At 35.6% G+C, this 21,609-nt stretch overlaps 2 protein-coding genes across 2 annotated transcripts in view; one reads left to right on the top strand and one right to left on the bottom strand.

Annotated features, from left to right (window-relative positions):
• Positions 1–813: 813 nt before the first annotated feature.
• LOC116174531 (uncharacterized protein K02A2.6-like) lies at positions 814–1,357 on the top strand. Its single transcript, XM_031492465.1, has 2 exons — positions 814–1,017; positions 1,079–1,357. Exons 1-2 carry the CDS (start codon positions 814–816, stop codon positions 1,355–1,357), a joined length of 483 nt encoding a protein of 160 aa, XP_031348325.1.
• Positions 1,358–2,804: 1,447 nt separating this feature from the next.
• LOC116174106 (knirps-related protein-like) overlaps positions 2,805–21,609 on the bottom strand; it is a 51,841-nt gene continuing 33,036 nt past the window's right edge. The window contains exons 2-3 of the mRNA XM_031491920.1: positions 17,830–17,907; positions 2,805–4,731 (exon numbers count right to left, since the gene is read on the bottom strand). Coding sequence (XP_031347780.1) covers positions 3,790–4,731; positions 17,830–17,907 — 1,020 coding nt within the window. The 3' untranslated portion in view covers positions 2,805–3,789. The remainder of the gene's footprint in view (positions 4,732–17,829; positions 17,908–21,609) is intronic.

Below are 21,609 nucleotides of genomic sequence, written 5' to 3' on the forward strand. Positions count from 1 at the left end.
GAAAGTTGATCGTTAAACAGCACACATTGTGACCTGGATTGTAAATAGGAGGAGATCAGAGAGCAGCTAGATGGCGAAAAGTTGTACAAGTGACGAAGTTTGCGTATTAGTAAATAGTGTTCCACGCAATCAAATGCCTTCGATAGGTCGATAAAAGTGGCTACAGAATGCAAGCCATTTTCGAATCCTTCAAGGGTTCTCTTGGTATACGATCCATTGTAAAAAGAAATGACCTAGTGTCACAACGAGTAGAATTTTAAATGAGATATCGAGAACAATGTAAAACATTGCACTTTTAATTAATCTCCGGAATTTGTGGTCTATGCTAACAAAATTTTCTCTTGCGGAATCAAACAGATTTCTTAAATTTTCACTGTGAAGGAAACCAAGGTCAGGTGTGATTTGTAATTTAATTTATCAAAGAAAAAACTAAAACCCCAATTTGTAATAGGTAGAAGTTTAAGAAATAGAAAAGTTAATATAAAAAGCGGAGATGCACCCTTGATTTTTTTTCCGTTATCCAGTAATTTGTCACTTTGGTGTTATCATTTTGCGGGACAGTACAAAGTCAAAGAACCGATTTGTAGCCAATTTTCAGATAAAGAACAAGAGATCTCTTGTGTAAACCAGGGGAGTAAAGTAGGTAACATTTAATAGGAAACTGTAAGAGCTAGTCGGAGACATTTTTAACAATTTTTATGATACAGTTTTCTCGTTGCAATTTCCCGTTTAATAAAAAAACAAAAGAAATTGTCAACCACTTATTTGCAACCAAGCTTTCGGTGCACAAGGTCGTATGTTTGGTGGTCATCCATGGACCAATGTATCGAGAATGCCGTGCGCAATTACAAAGATTGCCAGCAACAACAGAAATTGGCAGCGAAGGGGCCAATACACTCGTGGAAGTGGAATGAGTCGCCTTGGGACAAGATCCACATCGACCACGCTGGACCATTCTGTGGTCAACAAAGTTTAATTATTGTTTACGAATTCAGTAAATGGTTGGAGGTGAAGAAGGTACCATAACAGCGCCGGAACACACCATTCGCTGTTTACGGGAAGTGTTGGCAATGCATAGGGTTCCGGAGGTCATCGTGAGCGAAAACGGGAAGTAGCGTCGGAAACAGTCCAACTATGGACGAAGAAGAACGGATATCTTTATAGGCGAGTAGCACCGTACCATCCATCGTCAAACGAACAGGCAGAAAGGATGGCCCAAGAAACGAAAACGAAGCTAGGTACCGGAAACTGGGAAGTGAAAATTGCAAAATTTTGGTTAACACAACACGTCACACCAACAGCAGCTACGCATACCTTACAATTAAGATTAACTTCATCGTTACAAGAAAACAGCTAACTACGAGATCCTCATTTCGAAGCATAAACAAACTCTCCGACGTAAAACGGTCTTGGTTGAAAATCAGAGACCCTTAAACATTTTGCTTATGAAAAGACCAATAAAAAGTGAAAAAACCAGCGTGTGAACGGTAGTTGTAATTTGACCACTAATCCATAAATCGGTTTACGTTCTCGAGAATTTGAACGCGGTTGAGATAAATACAAACTTCATTATCCTGAAAATTTACTACGAGAGGCAAATTTGTACGAGAGCAAGTCACAAAAAAGTGTTCAACTGTATCACCCCAGGAGCGAACCAGTTTTCAATTTTTCTTGGAGCGAGCATTTTTCAAGGAAAAAAAAAGAAAAACACCGATTCCAGCGATATCTTCCTTTGTTATATAAACCGTTGGTCTTATTGAGAATTTGCATTTAACGTAATTATAATATCATTAAATGAACCTATCTGTGGAAATGAATTTCATGAAACAGATTTGTATTGCATTTAATAATTATCATTGAATCCATAAAAAGGAATTTGCTTATTTATTCATTAGTTGGGAATTTATAACTGATGATATTCCTGATGAGATAGGGGTTGAATTTAGGGAAACAAATTAGTATTTTAAATCAGAAAAAAGGAGAATGGAATTGGATAGAATTTAGATTATTTATTTTGGAATTCGTATTTATTCGTCTGCAGTCAAAGTCAAACAAGAGCGTCAAGTTTTGATTTTCAGATTTGAAAAGGAGATAAAAGGTCAAACTTCCGCAAGGTAGGGGGTATTTAAATGCTGTTAAAGGGCTAACCGTGGGTAAAATTAATTGTGATCGACATTTTTTTACCAATGCCGTAAGGAACCAATTTCACTTAGCGCGAATGAGAGTCTTCAACCCTTTCAATTTTTATTGCAATCATCACACTTTATAGGAGCAGGACAATTGAACGTGTAGTTTATTGCGCTGCTTTGTGGCCGATTTTTTCAGTTTGTAATGAACGCATTGAAAACATGTTAGAAATTCGAATTGGAAGTGGAATTAGTACCTAAAGGCGCAACGTTTCTGAATATTAGATACAACAATAAGGAACATGATATTTTCGTTTCACTATGTTAGGGCATGCGAGGGGTTGAAATACACAAGTCGTAAGACTACCAATCTTCACTAATATGTAACCTTAGTTGTCTATTACAAGGAGTAATTTATCGCAATAATTTTCTATAGGTAGCATGTGTAATTGTTGTAATGTTTGAACGACTGTCATTGCTAATTTGTGCCTAAGTGGGAATAGTTAATGCAGGTACCTATGTAACTTAAAAGGTGCAACTTGGCAATTCCATTTGACGTTGTTGTATTACTGTCACCGAATGGTGAATATTAGATTGTTTATTAACATTTTTATAGGTAGGTTAGGTAGTAAATTTGCAATTAACATTTGCATAAAATGAGATAATAAAACTTCATTAAAGAATTTTTCAATTTATTTTCCAACACTTCTTATTCGATGTGCACGAAGCACGTGCAGATCGTATTCACATTCAACTGGCCTAAGTCCCTGATGGACGTTAAAAACATTTTTCCCTGTACATTCAAATACAATGACTGCAATTAACAAAAAAAAGAAAACAATAAAATATTTACAAATAATATAAAATGCCCTCGAATAATTTATATAACTACATACAATAATTAGGAGCCGCTGCATCGATTAAATGCGTCACAACTCATCAATGCAACACAGTGGAATTGTACTGACCTCGGTTTTTGATAACTGAGATGGCAATAATTAAAAAAAAATATTTAACATTGCACTACTTAAAATAATACAAAAGGTGGTTTGCCCGCACACTACTCCAAGTTATGGGGAGAATGTTTGAAATTTTTCGGTTAGACTAGAACTGCTCAAAATTAGATAATATTCAGTAGCGCCGTGGGCAATTGGAAAAGGAAGCACACTAGTTACAAGATACTGGCCTTTATAATTCACAATTAATAATAATGTTCACTAACACACTATAAATACGCACAATTTTCGTTGATACAACTTTAAGAGCACCCGTGGTGTTTTGGCCCTACATCATAAAAGTACATGGTAACTGGGAACATAGATGTAGGTCCCTATTGCTTTCTTTATAGCAACGTGTAAATAACGCCCCGAGCACGAGAGTTTAATTAATTTCTGCCCTTACTCTTCCGGCATATTAGCGCAAATTAATATCTGCTCGGTCATGAAATTCAATACTTTCAATGCATGTAGCGAAGTTTCCCACGATAAATCGATCTAGATGGGCGTAGAAACATATTATTGTCTACCGCTTCAATTTTCGAACAATGGGGAACAATTAACTTCGATCCTCGCATTATCTAAACCTTTAAGGAAGTATAATTGTGCTCGTCGTGCAAGATACTCTAATGGAACACATTGGCGAGATCATTAAGTTGACTAATACATCACACCTTAGTTGTTAGATCGAGAGGTGTCGGTCGCAGAATCTTTATCCGTCGCATTTCGGTTTCGGAATCGCAATCGCTCTCCTCGTCCGCCTCGCTTCCTGCGCCCCTCTCGGTCCTTTCGGAGCCGGACCTGTCGCTCGGGCTCGGCGACGAGCCCCTGTCGCTCGAAGGTTTCATACTTAAGTCTATGGGATCCTCTTGTATGGGAGACGCGGTCGGTCGGACAGGCTCGCGTTCTTCGGGCGTCGGTGACCTTTGCGATTGCAGGACGGCGTCGAGGAAGACCCTCTTGTTGAACGCCTCGACGCCGGGGTTGTGATTGCGCATCAGCCGGTTGTTGTTGTTGGCGGGTTGTAGGAGGCCCGCGTAGAACGGCGGGTAGCCCGGCGGGAATAGTAGGCCGGGCGGTGGTAGGAAGGTTGGAGGTAGTAATCCGGGGAATAGGGGTAAAGTCCGTCTAGCGTCACTTAATTCCACTGAGGAGTCCGAGTTGTGCGATTCGGGCGAACTCACCGACGGGGACGCGGCGTGCTTGTAATCGTCGAAGCCTAGGAGCATTAGTTCTTCTTTTGTGCGCGGTAGGTGTAAAAGCGGAGGTGGGAACGGTTGCGAGCCCAATATGCCCATGCTGATGTTTTGGTGACCGTGGGGAGACTTTATGGGTGGTTTCATTCCGGGTAGACCTCCGCTCGGTGACTGCTGGTGGTGATGGTGCTGCTGTTGTTGCTGTTGTTGCTGTTCCTGTAGTAAGCAGTGGATTTTGAACCAATTGGAGCGACGTCCATAACGCGAGCCGCTCTTCGACATTCCCACCAAGAGACACTTTCGCAGCCGACACGCTTTACACGCCGTCCTGTTTTTCTTGTTTATCACACATTCTCCGTTATTTTTACATTCGGAAATGGAGCTCAGGTTGTTGTAGGATCTTCCAAAGAACGACTGTAACAAAAAAGAATTATTAGCGTTTCGTTTACTTTAGGAAATTCGTGTACTATCAGCGGGGTTTTCATTCAAAAATGTGTAAGAAATTTTAAGTTGTAATATTAATATTCGATAAATTAATTTTACGGGTTTTTAAAATTCAATTTGGGCATCATAAATATATAAAATTAGTCTTGGAGGAAGTATACACTTTTAAAACAGATGTAAGGAATTTGTAGAAAAATTTCTACGGTAATCAATAGGTAACCACCTTTCCATTCTATACGTGATAAATGAACCATTCTTTTAAATAACGTTAGTTTTACGTGTAGGTTGGCGTATTAAATTTTTCCGATCTCTGTTTTTTAACAGCACGCGATGTGAAATACTGTAAAAATATTCAAAATTGTATTTCTCTCCCCTTTGAGAAGAATGTATTGGTGAGATTATTAAAATTTTATGGAAATGGACAGCATTTTGAAATCTTTAGCAGTAACTTAATAGATTTTTATACGTTCTGGGATGTTTCCGTTTAATTTATTTGATTTCGAATCAACAATTAACATTTAGAACAGGATTTTAGTGACTTTTCCAGCTATACTGGTGTAGGATTACTAATTATTCTTCCAATAAATTAAGCTCGGTCAGTTCGAGGGAAATGTCAGCGCGGTACCGCTGTTTCGATCGAGACAACATTAATTGTACTAAGTGGTATATTATGCAAATAAAGCGTTTAAAAAGAGATGTCACCGCGGCAAACGTAAATTAAATGTACACGTCCAAATGTGATTTAGTGAATTTGCTAAGGCCAAAGCGTGCAGCTAGACGCACATTTAGGAACCGCTTCTATAATTTATGAATCCCATAATACGACCAGAAGGGACGCGGCCGATTCGTTCAAATTGAATTCCTCAACTACAGAAGGATTCGAGTAATAAACTTTGTTTTAATTATGGTATAAACGTCAGTTTAAAGTAAATTTAAAATCCTGGGCACAAAGACAACTTACAACCAATATCAATTAGCTTATTTAAGCCCATAATTGTAAAGCGTATCGCTCAAGTTAACGTAATTAGAATAATCCATTATTACACACATTAAAAGTTTATTAAGGTGCTTTTACTGTGTCACCGCGTTGCATAAGTACAAACTACGCAATCCTCCATTGTATGTATGTTAACTAGCGACGAACACAGAGAGTATTTGGCGACAAAAATCAAAGACCGCGTAATCAGGTCGACTTTTCACGCAATGCTGAATCCGAAATCGAATGGGGAGTTACGTAAGAATGTCGGTAGGGCATAAACCAAGCATGAGATCTGAGAGTCGTGCTTGAGATGCTACAGTTATTAACTGGAGCATTACGCATAAATAAACTGTTATTTGCTTAATTGAAACAATTTAGAACGTTCGTTTTAAACGATGAAGGTTTTCGTTACTACATTTCATGAGGTATTACCGATTCAAGTGCAATTATTGCTCGATTACATAAATCAATGCGCGATTTGAGCATTCTTCCATTATGGTTCCGGCCTTCGATCCCAAGACCAACAACGTGCATTGGAATATCGAATCTTACTTAATTTAGTAAGAGATTTTCAATTTTATGTGGAAAAACTAAATGGCGGAGGGGTTGATGTTTCCATTAATTATGTTTTGGTAACTTTGCAGGATGTAATAAATATATGAAAAATAGGATTATAGAAGGGAACAAGAAAGACATTAATAAACCAAAACCGTCGAAGGTGTTTCGTTTAGAAGCTTTCGGGTAGGTGAAAGGTGAAAAAAAGGTATTTTTTGTAATCTCGGTTGTCATTGTAAAAAATAGTTGCAAGAACAGTGAACAACTAACCAGTTCTTTTCCAAAATTAAAAAAAAATTTAGCGCACCCCGGGACTCTTACAAAGTCATATTTTTGATTTTTCGTAGCAATAAACCGTTTCTAAAAAATAATTTATTTTTACCTTCTACAGTAGGGTGGAATTTGAACTTGACAGTGTACATAGCGTTAAATATAAAAATGTATCGTAATGGGTATTCTTCATAAGAGTGTAGAGGAAGAAGTTATTTTGATAATTAGATAAGCGTACAGAAGTGAACGCGCTGGGAATAGAAAAGCAGCATTCGCTATCTGACAGCGGACACGTAATGCAAGATTTATACGCCCCAATTAGCGCCTTAAATCGCTCACTTTAAAAGTATGTTGGTTCTATAGTTAAGGTCTAAGTGAATCATAAAAGTGAGTGAAAGAGACTCCAAAATTTTTCGCCGATTAATAGAAAAGCTATAATAAATAAAAAAAACTTCTCATTGGTACATGTACATGTAATTAATCGAGCGCTTTGTTTTGACCCGCCAGCAAATTATTGGCACTCGCTTGCTTTACGGGACAGCTTCAATTTGTCTTTTTGGAGAAATTTGACCAGGAAGATATCCACCAACATTGGGGAAACAGCATAGAAATCTCAGCTTCCAAAACCACCACGTAAAGTCAATACAGCATGTCAGTGGAAATTTGAACCGAGGCGACAACAGCTCTATCGGGCTAAGATTGACGACTGCTACGATTGCAGCATTGAAAAAAGTACATTGTTTCATTACTTACGTTTTATTGCGAAATAGAGTGAATTAAATAAACTTCATAAGTCCTATTTAGATGGAGCTCTTTCATTTGTAGATATTTTTTGAAATTTTAACCACATAAGCTTCTAGTAAAGACAAACATATCGTGTACAAATATCAAATTTGCAATGCCATCTTTCTTATTTATATTGTTTTAACCAAATATTCTTCTAGTAAAGGCAAACATATTGCATACTTTAAGCATCAGGTGTGCGCACGCGTAGACTGCGCAATGCTAAGATTCTTATTAATAAGAATATTTGTGCCTTAACTTATTTTCCTTTTTACACATAAATAGTCCGATAAGGTTGGTTTTCAGGTTCATGCACGTTTGTGCAAATTAACTTGTGCATGCTAATTTGCGCAAATAATAAAAAATAAATGAATTGTTTTATTCCGTTTCCACGGTCAGTCTAATTTGCCCAAAGTTCAGTTCAACGTACAGAGTATCCCGTTGTTGTGAATTTTGACATAGACACGTGCCTGTGTGGCGCAGCGACGTCAAAGCCCGACTGGTTCGAATTCGGGTTCGGGGATGGGGGTGAATGTGTAGTGGGTTGGGTTGGTAAAGCAGCACTGTTCACTTGAAAATATAGGCCAGAAATAAATAAATAGATAAATAAATAAGGAACATCTCCGGTTTTGTTAGCAACACTTTCAAGTTAGACATTTATAGTGATACACTTCAAATAAATAAAATATCCACAGATTCACTTTTACGGACAATCGGTTTTGATAGGGTGTAACGGGTGATTGTTCTAGAAATTAACAAAAATTATTTTTTTCGAATTTGTGTTTTGTTGAGAATAGGAAAATTTACACATGTACCGCTTCATAGCGAACGTGAACATAGTGAACGGAGTTAACAAGTGATAATAAGAAATGTACTGTGGAAAGCGAGCGCGGCTGCCACGATCTCGTGGAACCTAAATGTATCCTTCCGTTTTATTTAGAGTCGACCATTCGTTCCGTTTTATTTAAATTCCGACCACGTGACAAAAATTCAGGTTTATTATTCATTTAAAAGGGTAAGCTAATCGAGACCGTTTCGGTATTTCTACCGGGCAAGATTCAAGTAGCGAAGGAAGCGGGAGAGCGAAGATTCTTGCTTGAGTTGGCGAGTCGAAACGTACTATTTAGGTGCGTTAAAAATTTGTATTAACTAATTTACGAGCGATCACAGATACTGTTCATACATTTTTTCTACCGTTGAAAATTGATTATCACGAACCATCGAGTACCCTTTTCAGTGCGCTGAAATTGAATTTTTAGCAAAATTATAATAGCAGACGCGTGCCATAACCAAAAATTCAAGAGCCACCACGCACAATTTCTTCGCCGTCGCTGCAAAGTAGTTTTTCTTGTGAATGAAAATACAAAAACCAGATATGTCAAGTCATTAAGAAGCGTTAATTGAAACCACAGTGGTGAAAAAGGGCATGTTACTTGTAAGTTTAATCCTCTGTTGGAACAGTAGTTTTAGTTTTGTTACTAGGCCGTTCATTTACGAGTGTTAAATTTACACGAGGAGTGCTTTTAGAACCAAACCGCGTCTAAATAAACCGATAAACAGAGAAGATTCTTTTTCGAATTACTAACAGTAACGGCTGGTTGCAAGCAAGTACTTTAAATGTTGAGTGAGGTCATTGGACAACTTTTGCGATAAATAAAATTTTGTATACAACGGCATACGGCGGGGAATTTAAAGACAATCAATCGGTGCATTTACCCGCAACAAAAAAAAGTTAATAAATTGGGCAAAATTAGTATCAACACAATTTTATTCCTTTGCATAATTACGATTTCAAGTATTACTTTCGCGAAATTTTCCAAGTAGAGAAAAGATCAATTGTAACCTGAAAGAAATCTTATCCTCGTGAATTACAGTTATTTTAAATTTTTGCATAATAATTTTGTTTGAAGTAATCTTAATATTCCTAAAGAAATTCACCTATGAGAACCATTTCAATGAACCGATTTTGATAAGAATCGGATCCAAACAAAGGATTTGGGTTACTTCGCTTCATTGGCGGGGAAAGGGGTATAAAATCCCTACCGTAGAGATTCAATATGATTTATGCAAGTGGTGTCTTCGGCCCTTGTATTTGTAACTAAGCCGTTACAAGAGCAACTGCATCTTTTGAGTTACAACAAATGGTAATTTTGCACCACCAATTAAAGAGTAAATTGCAACATACTAACGGTAAGGGCCTACATTTAGGCGATGTTGATAAATTTCCCATGTGCAATCGTCAAACTTTCGTTTTTTGATTTATTCATACAGAAACGTGATTGATTAATCTGTAAATTATAATTGAAACTTGTTTGTACCAATTTTCACACCATTGAAACGAAATTAAGTGTTTAAGGTACCGATCATAATAACCAATATGCAGCTGCTGTCGTATCGAAATTAGTCGGTTAACAAGGTGTCCTATTTTTTGTATATGCCTATTTTCATGTATTATTAATTGGTATCTTTTCACCTAACCCCAATCAATACCTGTCATTTGAAAACTATGGAATGCCGCTTAAAATCTAAATATCAAACCGCATTCGATTTCAAACATTTTGCTATGGTTGGAAGTTTTAATAATTGCCGGTGTACCACAAGGATCGGAACAAGGACTGGTAGACAACGTTTTTTTAGCGTAGCATTACATTGTTATGTCGTTAACCGGCTGCACTTGCTGATTAATCATAAAATGCAGCTAATAATAAGTGCTGCAATAATGTAATGAACACATAAAATAGATAGTAAATAATAATAGGGATATAATCGTAAAAATTGTAAACGGATAATTACATAACAACGAGTCCTTAAATGCAAATAATTGCCTGTTAAATGTGTACACCGAGATGGGCTCTCAATTTCGATATTTAAACGTCTAAATGTCAAGGAACGCTAATATATAATGCATTTTAATTATTATTTAAACAACAAATCAATTAGTTAAATCATCAATCAGTCTCATGAATAAGCTTACGCTTTAATTAACAAATTAAATAAGGACGATAAAACAATTATGTATATTTATGAATTAAGACAGCCCTTGACCGAATTTGGCGTGTGTGCAGTGTACCTACGGTCCGTAAAAAGATCCCGATGTGCATCTTTGCAAAACCGTTTGTCTAGTTTCCGCAGAACCATTGTAAACGGGTTCGTTTCCGGCGACATGCTAAAGAAGTCCCTTACGTAATTTAAAGTGGTGTCATAATAATAAAAGTGAAATTGTGCATGTTAGTATTGTTACGCCAAAAGGGCGGCATTGGGCTGAGCGAGTCGTTGCATATTTAGAGTAGTGGGTCGGAAATAGTGACGTCACTTTTTTTGTTGCTCGGATTAAAGCGTTTGTATCGTATATATGCAACGCACTTTTATAACACTTTCCCCTCACCTCTCGCTCTACTGCCCAACTGTGTAATGTGCCACTAATTGCATGCAATTATATACAAATTGAGTTACTCAATTTATGTAAATCGGATAATACAATTGTTCATAGAGGATTACGGTAATTAGCAGTTTGAAATGTCTGCGCTAATGCAAATTGCAAGGCGTGTGATCAGTAACTAAATTACCAAAGAATACGAATATCAGCAATAGAGGGATAAAAACGCGAGGAGAAAGGGGTAGATGAAAAAATGTCCCAACGATTGAGAAACTGAATTACATGTCCATTGAAAATTAAAGAAAAATCCAATATTAAAAGAGCAGTAAAATCCGCGGTTTAAAAAAGGACCAATGATCTGCAGAAGCTTTCCTTGATAAATGATATCGGATGAGAGTGGTGCGATTTTCTTGAAATAAGAATTTTGTTCCCTTTCCTGTACGGCAAATGAAAAGCTTCTATCCCCAAGTTATCATGTAATTGACAGTAAATTGCTTTATGACGAGTGACTTTGTTTTAAGTAGTAGAATAAATGTTAATTGCGACATTTGCAATGACAGAAATCACTTTACGAGAAGATTTAACCTTCAGATTGTTTGTAATCAACAATTCCTTTGCTGCCATCGATTGTGCATAATTTGTATCTGGTTGATCGTCGTAATAAGTGATGGCACTTATTACTTGACTGACAATGTTAGCCTGTTCCTTTTAACAAACATCTGAAGTTCAATAAATACTTCTTATTCAGTTTTGTGGGTTAAGAGTCAGTAGACAGTGCCAAGATGATTGGCTCACTATGTCGGCAATTCTACAATCAATTACGTTACTTCATTGAATCAACTTTATTCCATGATTCAACATGCCTTGTAACACAGTATTCCACCTATACCGTAACTACTATGGTACTTGGGTCATTTCAAGGTCTTTACCTTAAAAATTTTCGGTTTTGTTCCACATGACTTTCGGGTTTAGATCAGGGAAGAAATTTCATCTGGGTTACATGGGCAAACAGGCATCAAATTTGGCCGAACATGGGGTTCTGATGCATTTTTCTAGAAGCTCCGAAAGACACGACGTTACGTTATCGACCCATCGGTAACTCCTAATGATTTGCAATTTTCGCAAATTTAAAGTATTCATTTCCCAGGCTTAAGATGAAAAAAAGGCGCATTTTCCATGAACTGATCAGTATTTCCCGAAAGGTCATATAAAACGGACTATCTATGACATGTGTATGGGGTTCAAATTCGTGGTCCACCCTTGGAATCTCCGTAACGGTGAGAGATAAAGTGTACGTTAAGTGGGGGCATCCCCTTTTGCAACTAAATAACCGCATTTGAAACTTTATTTAGCACTTTCTATGGGCACTTTTTTCGAAGAATCTGAATTGTTATTTTTTTGGTCCTTTATCTCATTCATCCAATATGGCGCCCGTAAGAAATAATAAATTAAGGACATGTGATGCATTCTGCAAAAATTCAATATTGCGCCCATATGATAGATTCAGATTCTCCGGAAAAAAAGCCCATAGGAGGTGTTAGTCACCACTACGTGAAACAGAAATGGAGAAAAGATAGATAGGATCATCTGACCGTAAAGTTACTGTACTAATTAAGTAGAAATATTATAGTGTTTTACATAAAATAATAGTGTTGTGTAATGTGCAAATTGCGACATGCGGACGTTGTGTTCGACTTCAGAACCTGCTATAACGATGTGACCGACACCCTGTATTTCAATTATTTTTGACGTTAAAAGTTGGTTGTAAATTGGGATTGAGCGTTCAAGTGTTCAATTTTATTATGTGTTAAAAGACATCTGGAAATAATTGCGTAGGATTTGAAAAGTTTATCCCCGAAGTTTTGTTATCGCGGCGTAGGCTAATTAGTTTGAACATAGGCACGTGCTATGTGCGTTGCAAAACGTTTTATCGAGGCTTTTTGAGGAGCGAGTCGGTCTTGTTTAATTGTAAAGTGTTTGTAGACGAAACTTAAAAAGTGCTATAAGAGATTTATCTTTACGTGATTATCTAAGTGAACGTTAGTCGAGTTTAAACGGAACTATTTCTCTAAGTTTGTGATAAAGTTTTTTCTAGTACCCGTGAAAGTGAGTTTTTCCCGCATTAAAGGGCCAATACTATAATTTATTTAATCGATCGTTTGTGGCTATCTGGTCCTGGCACATTCTCTCTTTTTAGCTGATTTTATTAATTAATGTTGAATAAATTTGCTTCATCTGGAATTGGTTAGATTGGCTTTAATCTAACCCAAATTACGATCTAGATAAGAGTGTTCATGTTAAATTTCGTGCCCAGAATTACACGAAGTGTTAATTAAAAATTTGTTAACTCATTTTTTGGAATTTTGGAGGTGGGTGAGGCAGCTGAATTTCTCCAATTAATAAAATTTACGTCTTGGCGGAATACTTTAGAAATTTCAGAAATATTAGAATAAGATATTTTTCTAATACAGGCGTTCTGAGCGTTGCAGTTGAATTTTTGTTAAAGTTTCAAAAATTTTAAAAAGTCTAAAGACAATTTTAATATCAAAAATTTTAAAAATTAATTTCGCTTTATTTTCGTGTATCTTTCAGCATGAATCTTCATCATGAATCCCAAATACAAAATATCGTCGAGCTGAGGTTCTTCGAGCGGCATTTCAGGAGTTATTTAAAAAAAATCTCAGAAAATCAAAAAACGTAGGTAAAGCCGTTAAATTATCTACTGTGTTATGTCAAAGATTAAGAATCAGATCTCAAAGCCTTCCCCATAAATTTATTGTTGTACTATTAAAACACGACTATAATTTCGGCGATAATCGCCATCACCAGGTGAACTATAAATTAATTAAACTTACAAAATTGATCTCGATGACGAGCTGATTACTTACATTAATTAATCGTAATCGTGATCAATTTTGTAAGTTTAATTAATTTATAGTTCACCTGATGATGGCGATTATCGCCGAAATTAAAGAACCGAAACTTTTGGGACAAACGAAACATTTTGGAATTTATTTGAAAAAATCTGTTTCTACCCGCCAATCAAATAAAGATACTACCTTTGTATAATAGTTGGGCCAGTAATGGAAAATGAAGTAACTTTTATAATTAACAAATTTCAATTTTAAAATTTACAAACTCGCAATTTAAATTCAAATGGAATTAATTCATAATTGAGCAGCTTTTGAAAATTATAAAATCAATATGGTATAAGGTCATTTTTTTAAAAGAATGTTTATGGTCTATTTTTTGCTGGAAGGTATATTATGAATGCGAAATATTAATTTTTAATGTTACACATTTCATAAATTATTCTGATTTCTGTTTCCTGAAAAGAACTAGATCTTTTGACGATTCTCAATGACATTTCTACCATTTTAAAGAAGGATTTAATTCAGGAAATTTAATTGACAATGTTTCAATGGTATAAGGTTTGCAGACAAAAGGTGAAAATTTAGCCGCAAAACAAGCAGTGATAATTCTGAAGAAATGACGTTGCACATCGGCTTTTTAAATTGTGGTTTATTGCAATATCTATAATGGTTGCAGAAAAACCGGGAGAATTTGAGGTTAGCTATAGGAAATCTTCGGTCAGAAAGTTCAATTGAAGATTATTGTGGTTAGAGTCACTTGCCAAACCCTTATTCGTAATAGACGATGAGCCAGTGACCTATTTTAGGTTGTCATTTCAAAAATACGCACAGTAAATCCTTAATACCTACTGAAAATTAAGTCTCTTCTGGCAGCCCTCTGTGACCGGAGTAAACTACGACTACCCTAAAATTTTAAGGAGGGTAAGAAATTCATATTGGTGAAAGAAAAATCTTAGAGAATTTCTTTCAATAGTATTCTGTATTTGCCATTTGCGCCCCCCTTCCTAATTGTTGACAGAACGATATAAATATTTATAAAAAATATCATTTTTGTCATCAGTTTTAAATTCAAAATATTTTTGGAAAGCAGTTGGGTATTTACCTGTGCATTGATTTTGTAGAGTAAATATTTTATATTTAAAATTTATTTTTTTGTTTATACTAAATTTATTATCTCCATACTTGTAACGGGAACTCTTTATTTGGATTTGAATTTTTCAGTTTTTGTAAAAATAAGGAAAGTGGATATTTTTCTGGTTGTAGGTATATTATAATTCTACGTTATTTTCCAAACAAATATTGGTTTTATTATTTCGACGTATTTTCGTTCCGTATGCTCATGTTGGGTTAATCGTTTCAAGAAGCAAAAATGTCGCTTTGGAGTATGACAATTATCTCAGATTTCATCATTTGAATGGGCCATATTGAATTACATTCGTAAAGATAAATCCGCATCGTAGAACCCTAGGTCAGATTTTCTTTGAATAGGGAATAAAAAACCTAATTTTAAAATGATTATAACGAAGAGATAGTCAACGAAGAAATCCGGGGTTTGGAATAAACCCATTATCCCGTTCAGTATAATTACACGAAACAAATTCAAGGCAAGTCTAAGTACAAACGCATCATATTCGCGGAGAAACATTTTTTGTCGTTAATTGAGAAGAAGCGAACACACTCTTGTAAAAAAAAATCAGTAGGATTGTCCCGTGCTATTTTGACTGTATTGATTAAATTTGGTGCTTGAAAAAAGATGAACAAAGTGACGAAAGTTCCTGGTACACAATAAAACTAGAACAACCCCAGTGATTCGTTATCTTCAAAATTTTCCCCGGAGTTTCCAAAGCGATTTGAAGGCAGCAGCCGTTTCAATCCCGCCGCCATTGGATAATTATAAGCAGTTGCAATTTATCAATGTATTAGTAATAAAAGTATTCATCTTAACTTCCAAAAATGCCATCGATAAGCTTATGATAAAATTATCTCAACAGCTTTCCTACAATTATATTGCCGAGAACCCTAGGAAGCTGACACCAAAATTATAGTTTAAAAATAATAGATAATAGATGACCAATTGCAGGCGTGCTTCGTTGGCCGGCTCGTCCATAACACCCAGAGGATTTTATAACCGGTCCCTGAACGCAAGACAGTAGAATTTAGACTTGCGCCTGAAAATTTTTCTAACATAGTGCTGTTCAATTTGTTTTTATTATACATTTTAAAAAATACAATTAGTTTGTTTTAGCAACTGACGGTAACTCATTATACATTGCGTTTACTTCATTTTATAAATAAAGTCAAATATTTCCTATTAATGCGAAATATGTTTTTGCGAATGATTGTTGTTTACTTATTTGTTTTCCAGGGTCGTTCCGCCTTAGATTCCATTTACTAATATGTTATTCTATTGCAGAGATATATAATAACAACCGTTTCATATTTAATAAAGAGTATTGCTCTGTTATTTATCCCTTTTCCCTGAGTCCTGCGAGGCTTACTGACTGACAGCTAGCCGGAGCACTTTGTTTATATATATATAATAATTACATATAACAAAACCACATCCAATTTAATTGAGATATATAAAGATTAACAATAAGAGGTAGGGTGGAGATTTTGTCCAAATTCTGGACATGTATATCAGGCATACGGAAACGAAAAATAACGGGTCAGATTTTTGAAAAAAATTTTGAAGCAACGCAAATTTTTTATTAAATTTTCCGAAATACTTTTTTCTGTGTACAGCCCACAAAATTTATGCTAGGTTTTATTTAAAAAAAAAATAGAGAAAACAATTTTTTCTCAAAACCACATTTATTCTTATTAGGAATTACGATTATTAATTATGTTGCCTTGTGACATTAAAGTAAAATCTAAAATCAAATAGACAAACATTTGCAAAAATTAAAAAAAAGACAACGGCACACGGTGTTCCCAAGCGGTCACCCGTCCCCAGTACTGAACGCGACCGACGTTGCTGTTCTGTCAAGAATTTGGCACCTGGTTTTTTAGGTATTTTATATCCTGAATATATTTTATTTTTTCTGTTAAAAATTCAATACTGTGCAAATGACAAAAATGGTATTTTTTAAATAAATATCTATAGCGTTCTGTCAATAATTAAGAGGGTGCAAACGGTTTGGCAAAAATACAGAATACTATAACGAAAGTAATTTTCTAAAATTTTATCATTGATACTTTGACCAAAAATAAAACTTATTTCCTGCCCTCCTTGAAATTTTAGGGTAGTTTACCTCAGCTATAGAAGGCTGGCACAGTGACTTTTAATGTTCAGTAGGTATAGAGGCTTTACTGTGTGACTTTTGAAAGGGCAACCTAAAGTTGGTCACTGGCACTTGTCTATAACAATAAATTTTGTGTTATGTTTAAACAAAAATATTTAAATATTCAAAGAATCTGTAATTTTTCAAGTGATAAATAGCATTTTCAAGTACTGGAAGGTGATTTGAATTGCCTACTATCGTACTTTATTATATTATGTATAGATATAATATATATGGTAATGTATTGATGTTTAGTTGTTTTTTTGTTAATACAATACCATCTGCTGTTGCATAATGTAATATTGACTCTTAATTTACTACCTGACTTTATTTACCGGAAACAGTAAACTGTTTCAGAGCGATGCAGCGTTTCCAAAATTAGAGTGTCTGACAGCGAAAGTGTTTGGTATTGAATGGTTGGTGGAAAACGTGCAAATGCCTCGGTTGTCTTCTCGCGAAGGGAATGTAATTGGCAACAAATTGAGCTTGTCTAATTACAGAATAATTTATAACGTACTAAAATAATATTTTCTAGTGCAACTTTCATAATCTGCAAAGATGTAAGTACAGTTACATCTACCGCAAATTAACAATGATTTACAATTTTGCAATAGGTGCGTTCGCGTCGGTAATGTTTTATAAATTATTGAATATTAAGAAATAAAAGCCGCAAACAAGTTGATGTACTACTATAATTTAAACATTAACCGAGTTACTGACATATTTGCGTGAAGCGTGAGGTAGGCGTTAAAAGGCTCGTTACAGCAAACTTTACATTCAGGTGACTACTTCGCGTTGAAGAAGTTATGTCACTCTACGTGATCAAAAATGAAAGTTTAACGATGCTCTCGATCATTTAGATTTAGTACGATCGTGTCGGTATCTAACCTTGAATTATCCCAAAAGTGGCTATTGTCAATTACGGAACGGGGAAAAAAAATCGCTTACCTTACAGCCTTCGCAAGTAAACGCGCCGAAATGAAAGCCCGCCGCCGGTTCGCCGCAAACTTTACAAGTTTGGTTCATCTGCAAACGAAAAAATAAACAAATTAGCTTATGATAACCAAAAACTGCATTAGAAGTGCCGCGGGTGACAAAGAATATTATTAAACGAGTTTCTACGGCACATTTTTGCAATTTTGAAAAGTTCGATGACTTAGAATCTAGTATCGGTTATTAGGTCAGTGATATATACGTATTTCAAATGATGAACCTTATGGATTATTGAGGTTGCCATCAGGTCGTGACCCGGATCTTTACGTTAAAAATTCGCAGCATCTTCGCTCAAATCGCTAATTGGCGCGTATCGCACCTCGAAGACGTTCCACGCGAGCCGATCGAATTCTTCGCTTGTCGATCGGCGAAAAACTAATTTACTTCTTTCAGCTGATATTTTTTAACGATATAAGTAAGCCATCGACTACTAGAAATTAATTTATTAACTAGACTGCGTAAAAGTTGAAATTTGAAACTAAATTTAAATTTAAATAAGCGGTTAAGTAAGACAGTGGACGAGAAAACTCGAATATTATATGTAGATCTAAACGGCGCATTATAAATTATAATTATAAAACTTAATAAGGATATAAAAGTATTGGAGAATGTAAAAAGCGCCATCATTAATATCAATTTACTCATGTGAAACGAACTGTGTATATCACCCACAACATTTATAAGCACTTTTAAACCTCTAATGGTTTTCTGGAGCAAAATTAAAAGATTCCTACAAATATTGGGAATCATTCATCAGTGTGCAACGCACTCCCATCTTGTTTCCATATTCTTAAAATGCAAATTGAATGGAAAGGAAGTGCTTTCGGATGTTGCACTTTATAATTTTTAATAACCAATAGATATTATTACATTTTACGTGCAGATGGTTTGACCGGACGTGAAAACCAACTGACTCGTAAACACTTTTTAAGATGTCAATTGCAGCTCGATTCTATACCAGCCACACGCGTTGTTAGCTCTCAGTTTAAAAGGAAATCAAGAGGTTTTATCAATTTCGTTGACCATTATCATCAAAGCACTTAAAATCTGAGCGATCCTTCTCTCCCACGCGATTCAATAATTCGGTTAGGGAAAATTGACATTCGTCTTCAAGTTACTTCCATATATTGTCAATTGCCCACTTCAGGCATCACGTCTTTTCCAAGCCGTTTATAGTAAGCGCTGTGGTACCATGCGCCAAGAACACTCCAACTGAGAATCTTTAAATCGCTCCACTATTTTTTGGCCCATACGAGTCGCTAAGTTAAAAAAATGTCCCTTCTTGTGAGTTTTATCATTACGTGAGGGCAAGATAAACTAACGACAAAAGCGATTACCAACAGGTTACCAGCACGTTTGCAATTTCCGGTAGTTGAGAATAACATTTGCTTAGCGATTCTTCGATCTTAAATACAGCAGTTTCAGATAATCGACAAGTTCAATTCGAAAGCTGGTGCCTACATTTCATCCAGAACAGAGTATTTCTTTAATACAAGTACAAAGAAAAATATATAAAAAACTACAATATAAAATTAGAACTAATTACAATTAATTCGAACTTACGTTCCATATTAAAAATGGGTTTCGGATTGCGATATAGGTAAAACAAAAGATAAAAATTAACACATATGGCACAACCTAAAAAACAACCTGTTAATAAAGAGGAATTCTATGAAAGTCACTTTACCTAAAGGGGATACAACCACCGTCCCATTCGCGTAAAGATGCTTAGATAATTAATACAAACAATTTTATATGATCTCAAGGCCAATGGTAGCAACTACCCCTAATACACTAAGAGCGCCAAGAGTACATTCAACGGAACGTTACCGGGTCACCAGAGGCGATTTTATGCGGTGATCATCAAATTTGGGAAAATGTTACATTGCTACTGTTCTTTTTGGCCGAATTTCAAAATTGATGCACTTCCTGAATTTAGAAATGAATTCTCTACAATTTTTATTTAGATGTGCGGACGTTTGAAAATCTTTATTTCACCATCTGACAAACTTGGTTTTCGATGGTCCGTTTTAATTATTTTCTAGTCGAAATGTATGGTGTTAGATTCAGAATTTAACCCTGTACATTATACAATTTACTACGAAATAAAATTTTCAGAGGAATAGACCGTTTTTGAGTTATAAGCGAACAACTGAAACACAAAATTTCGAGGTTTTTCCCCTGGGATCGCACCAGGTTTGGTACCTTTGCATTTTTCTACTTATCAGGCTAAAATTTTCAATATACACACTCATTCTGGTTTAATTCTCTATTAAACTAGCAGTTCCGGCGAACTTCGTACTGCCGTGGGAAACCGAGGAAGTTCTTCCGAAGTATGGACTACGTTCTAAATTCCAAATCTCTTTTCGATTGCAATACATACACTCTTGTTTTTTTTTCTCGTTCCCGTTGCCGTGGGAATTTCGGAAACTAACTCAGAAATTTAAGCGGGCATACATCCAACCGGCCTCAATGTTTCATCACGATGGTTTAGACAGACATAAGGGACAGACAGGCAACATTATTAATTCATTGTTATTTATATAAATAACGGCAGACCCGACGAACTTTGTATCGCCTATCACAGTGAACCTCGTATATATAGATACATTGACATTGCCTAACATTTCCATGTAATTCCATTACAGTGTGCACATTTCAAATTCTTTGCAGTTGTGTGAGCTAAGAGAGGTCCGTTTCAGGACATAGTGGTGATGTACTGCAAAATCACACTGTGCACATTTTAAATGTAATGTAAGAGTGTCGTTTCAGAATATGGTGAAGATTTGTTGCAAAATTGCAATGCGCACATTTTAAGTCTTTTAAAGTATTGCGTATTTTTTAGCAGCAACCGTTTATTAGTCATTATTGCACACTACGTAATTTACAGTTAATGGAAATCGCCTGTTGTTAAAATTGTAAGCATTTTGACGGTTGTCATTAGTTGCCTTATTTACTGTTATAATAATTTTCTTGATATTTTTCGTGTTTTTTCTATATTTTAATAGTTGTTCTGTTAGTTGGGTCGGAGACAAATCCAACAAATCAAAGATCATGAAAATTGGTCCAACCGTTCTAACAGACACGACTTTGTTTTATATATATAGATGAAATTAAATTGACTTAAACCCAGAGACTTTTAGAATCTTAGTCATATTCGAATTCTATTGTTTCAGCAGGATGGTGCACCCGCGCACAACTAATCCTGCGAAAATTTGTCGATACGTATTCTCGCGCCATTAGGGCCTGTTGAAATCAACAGTGTCCAACTTTTGTTTTTTGTGTTCTGTACATCGTCTTCGTAATCAAAAATGCTATGTGTGTACTTTTTTATGGTCCATATGAAAGTTGATGATTTCTCCGAAACGAAACGTTGTATTAAAAAATCTCTCAGCGCTATCTAGTAGAGCTCAAATAGTCGCAATGAGAAAGTGCTTTTAAAATTTTTCTGTAACTGCTCATATACCAGGAAAAAATAAAAACCAAATCGGCAACTTTCGGTTTTTCTGGCATGGAAGTAATTGGAATTTTGTGGTTTTCTTTACAGCATGATAACGGATAAGAAATGTTTAATCGCGTAACATTTCCCTAATTTGGCCATCATCGTATCTTCTATGGTTTCCGAGATCCCCATGATAGTCATTCTTTCTTTGGACAGAGTGTGTAATTTTTTCAGTGTTCATGGTAAACAATGCCACGTGCGAGATAAGCAACACAGGTGTCGATCAGTTCGGA

This window comes from Photinus pyralis, unplaced genomic scaffold (assembly GCF_008802855.1).
Source record: "Photinus pyralis isolate 1611_PpyrPB1 unplaced genomic scaffold, Ppyr1.3 Ppyr1.4_LG6, whole genome shotgun sequence".
NCBI lineage: Eukaryota > Metazoa > Arthropoda > Insecta > Coleoptera > Lampyridae > Photinus > Photinus pyralis.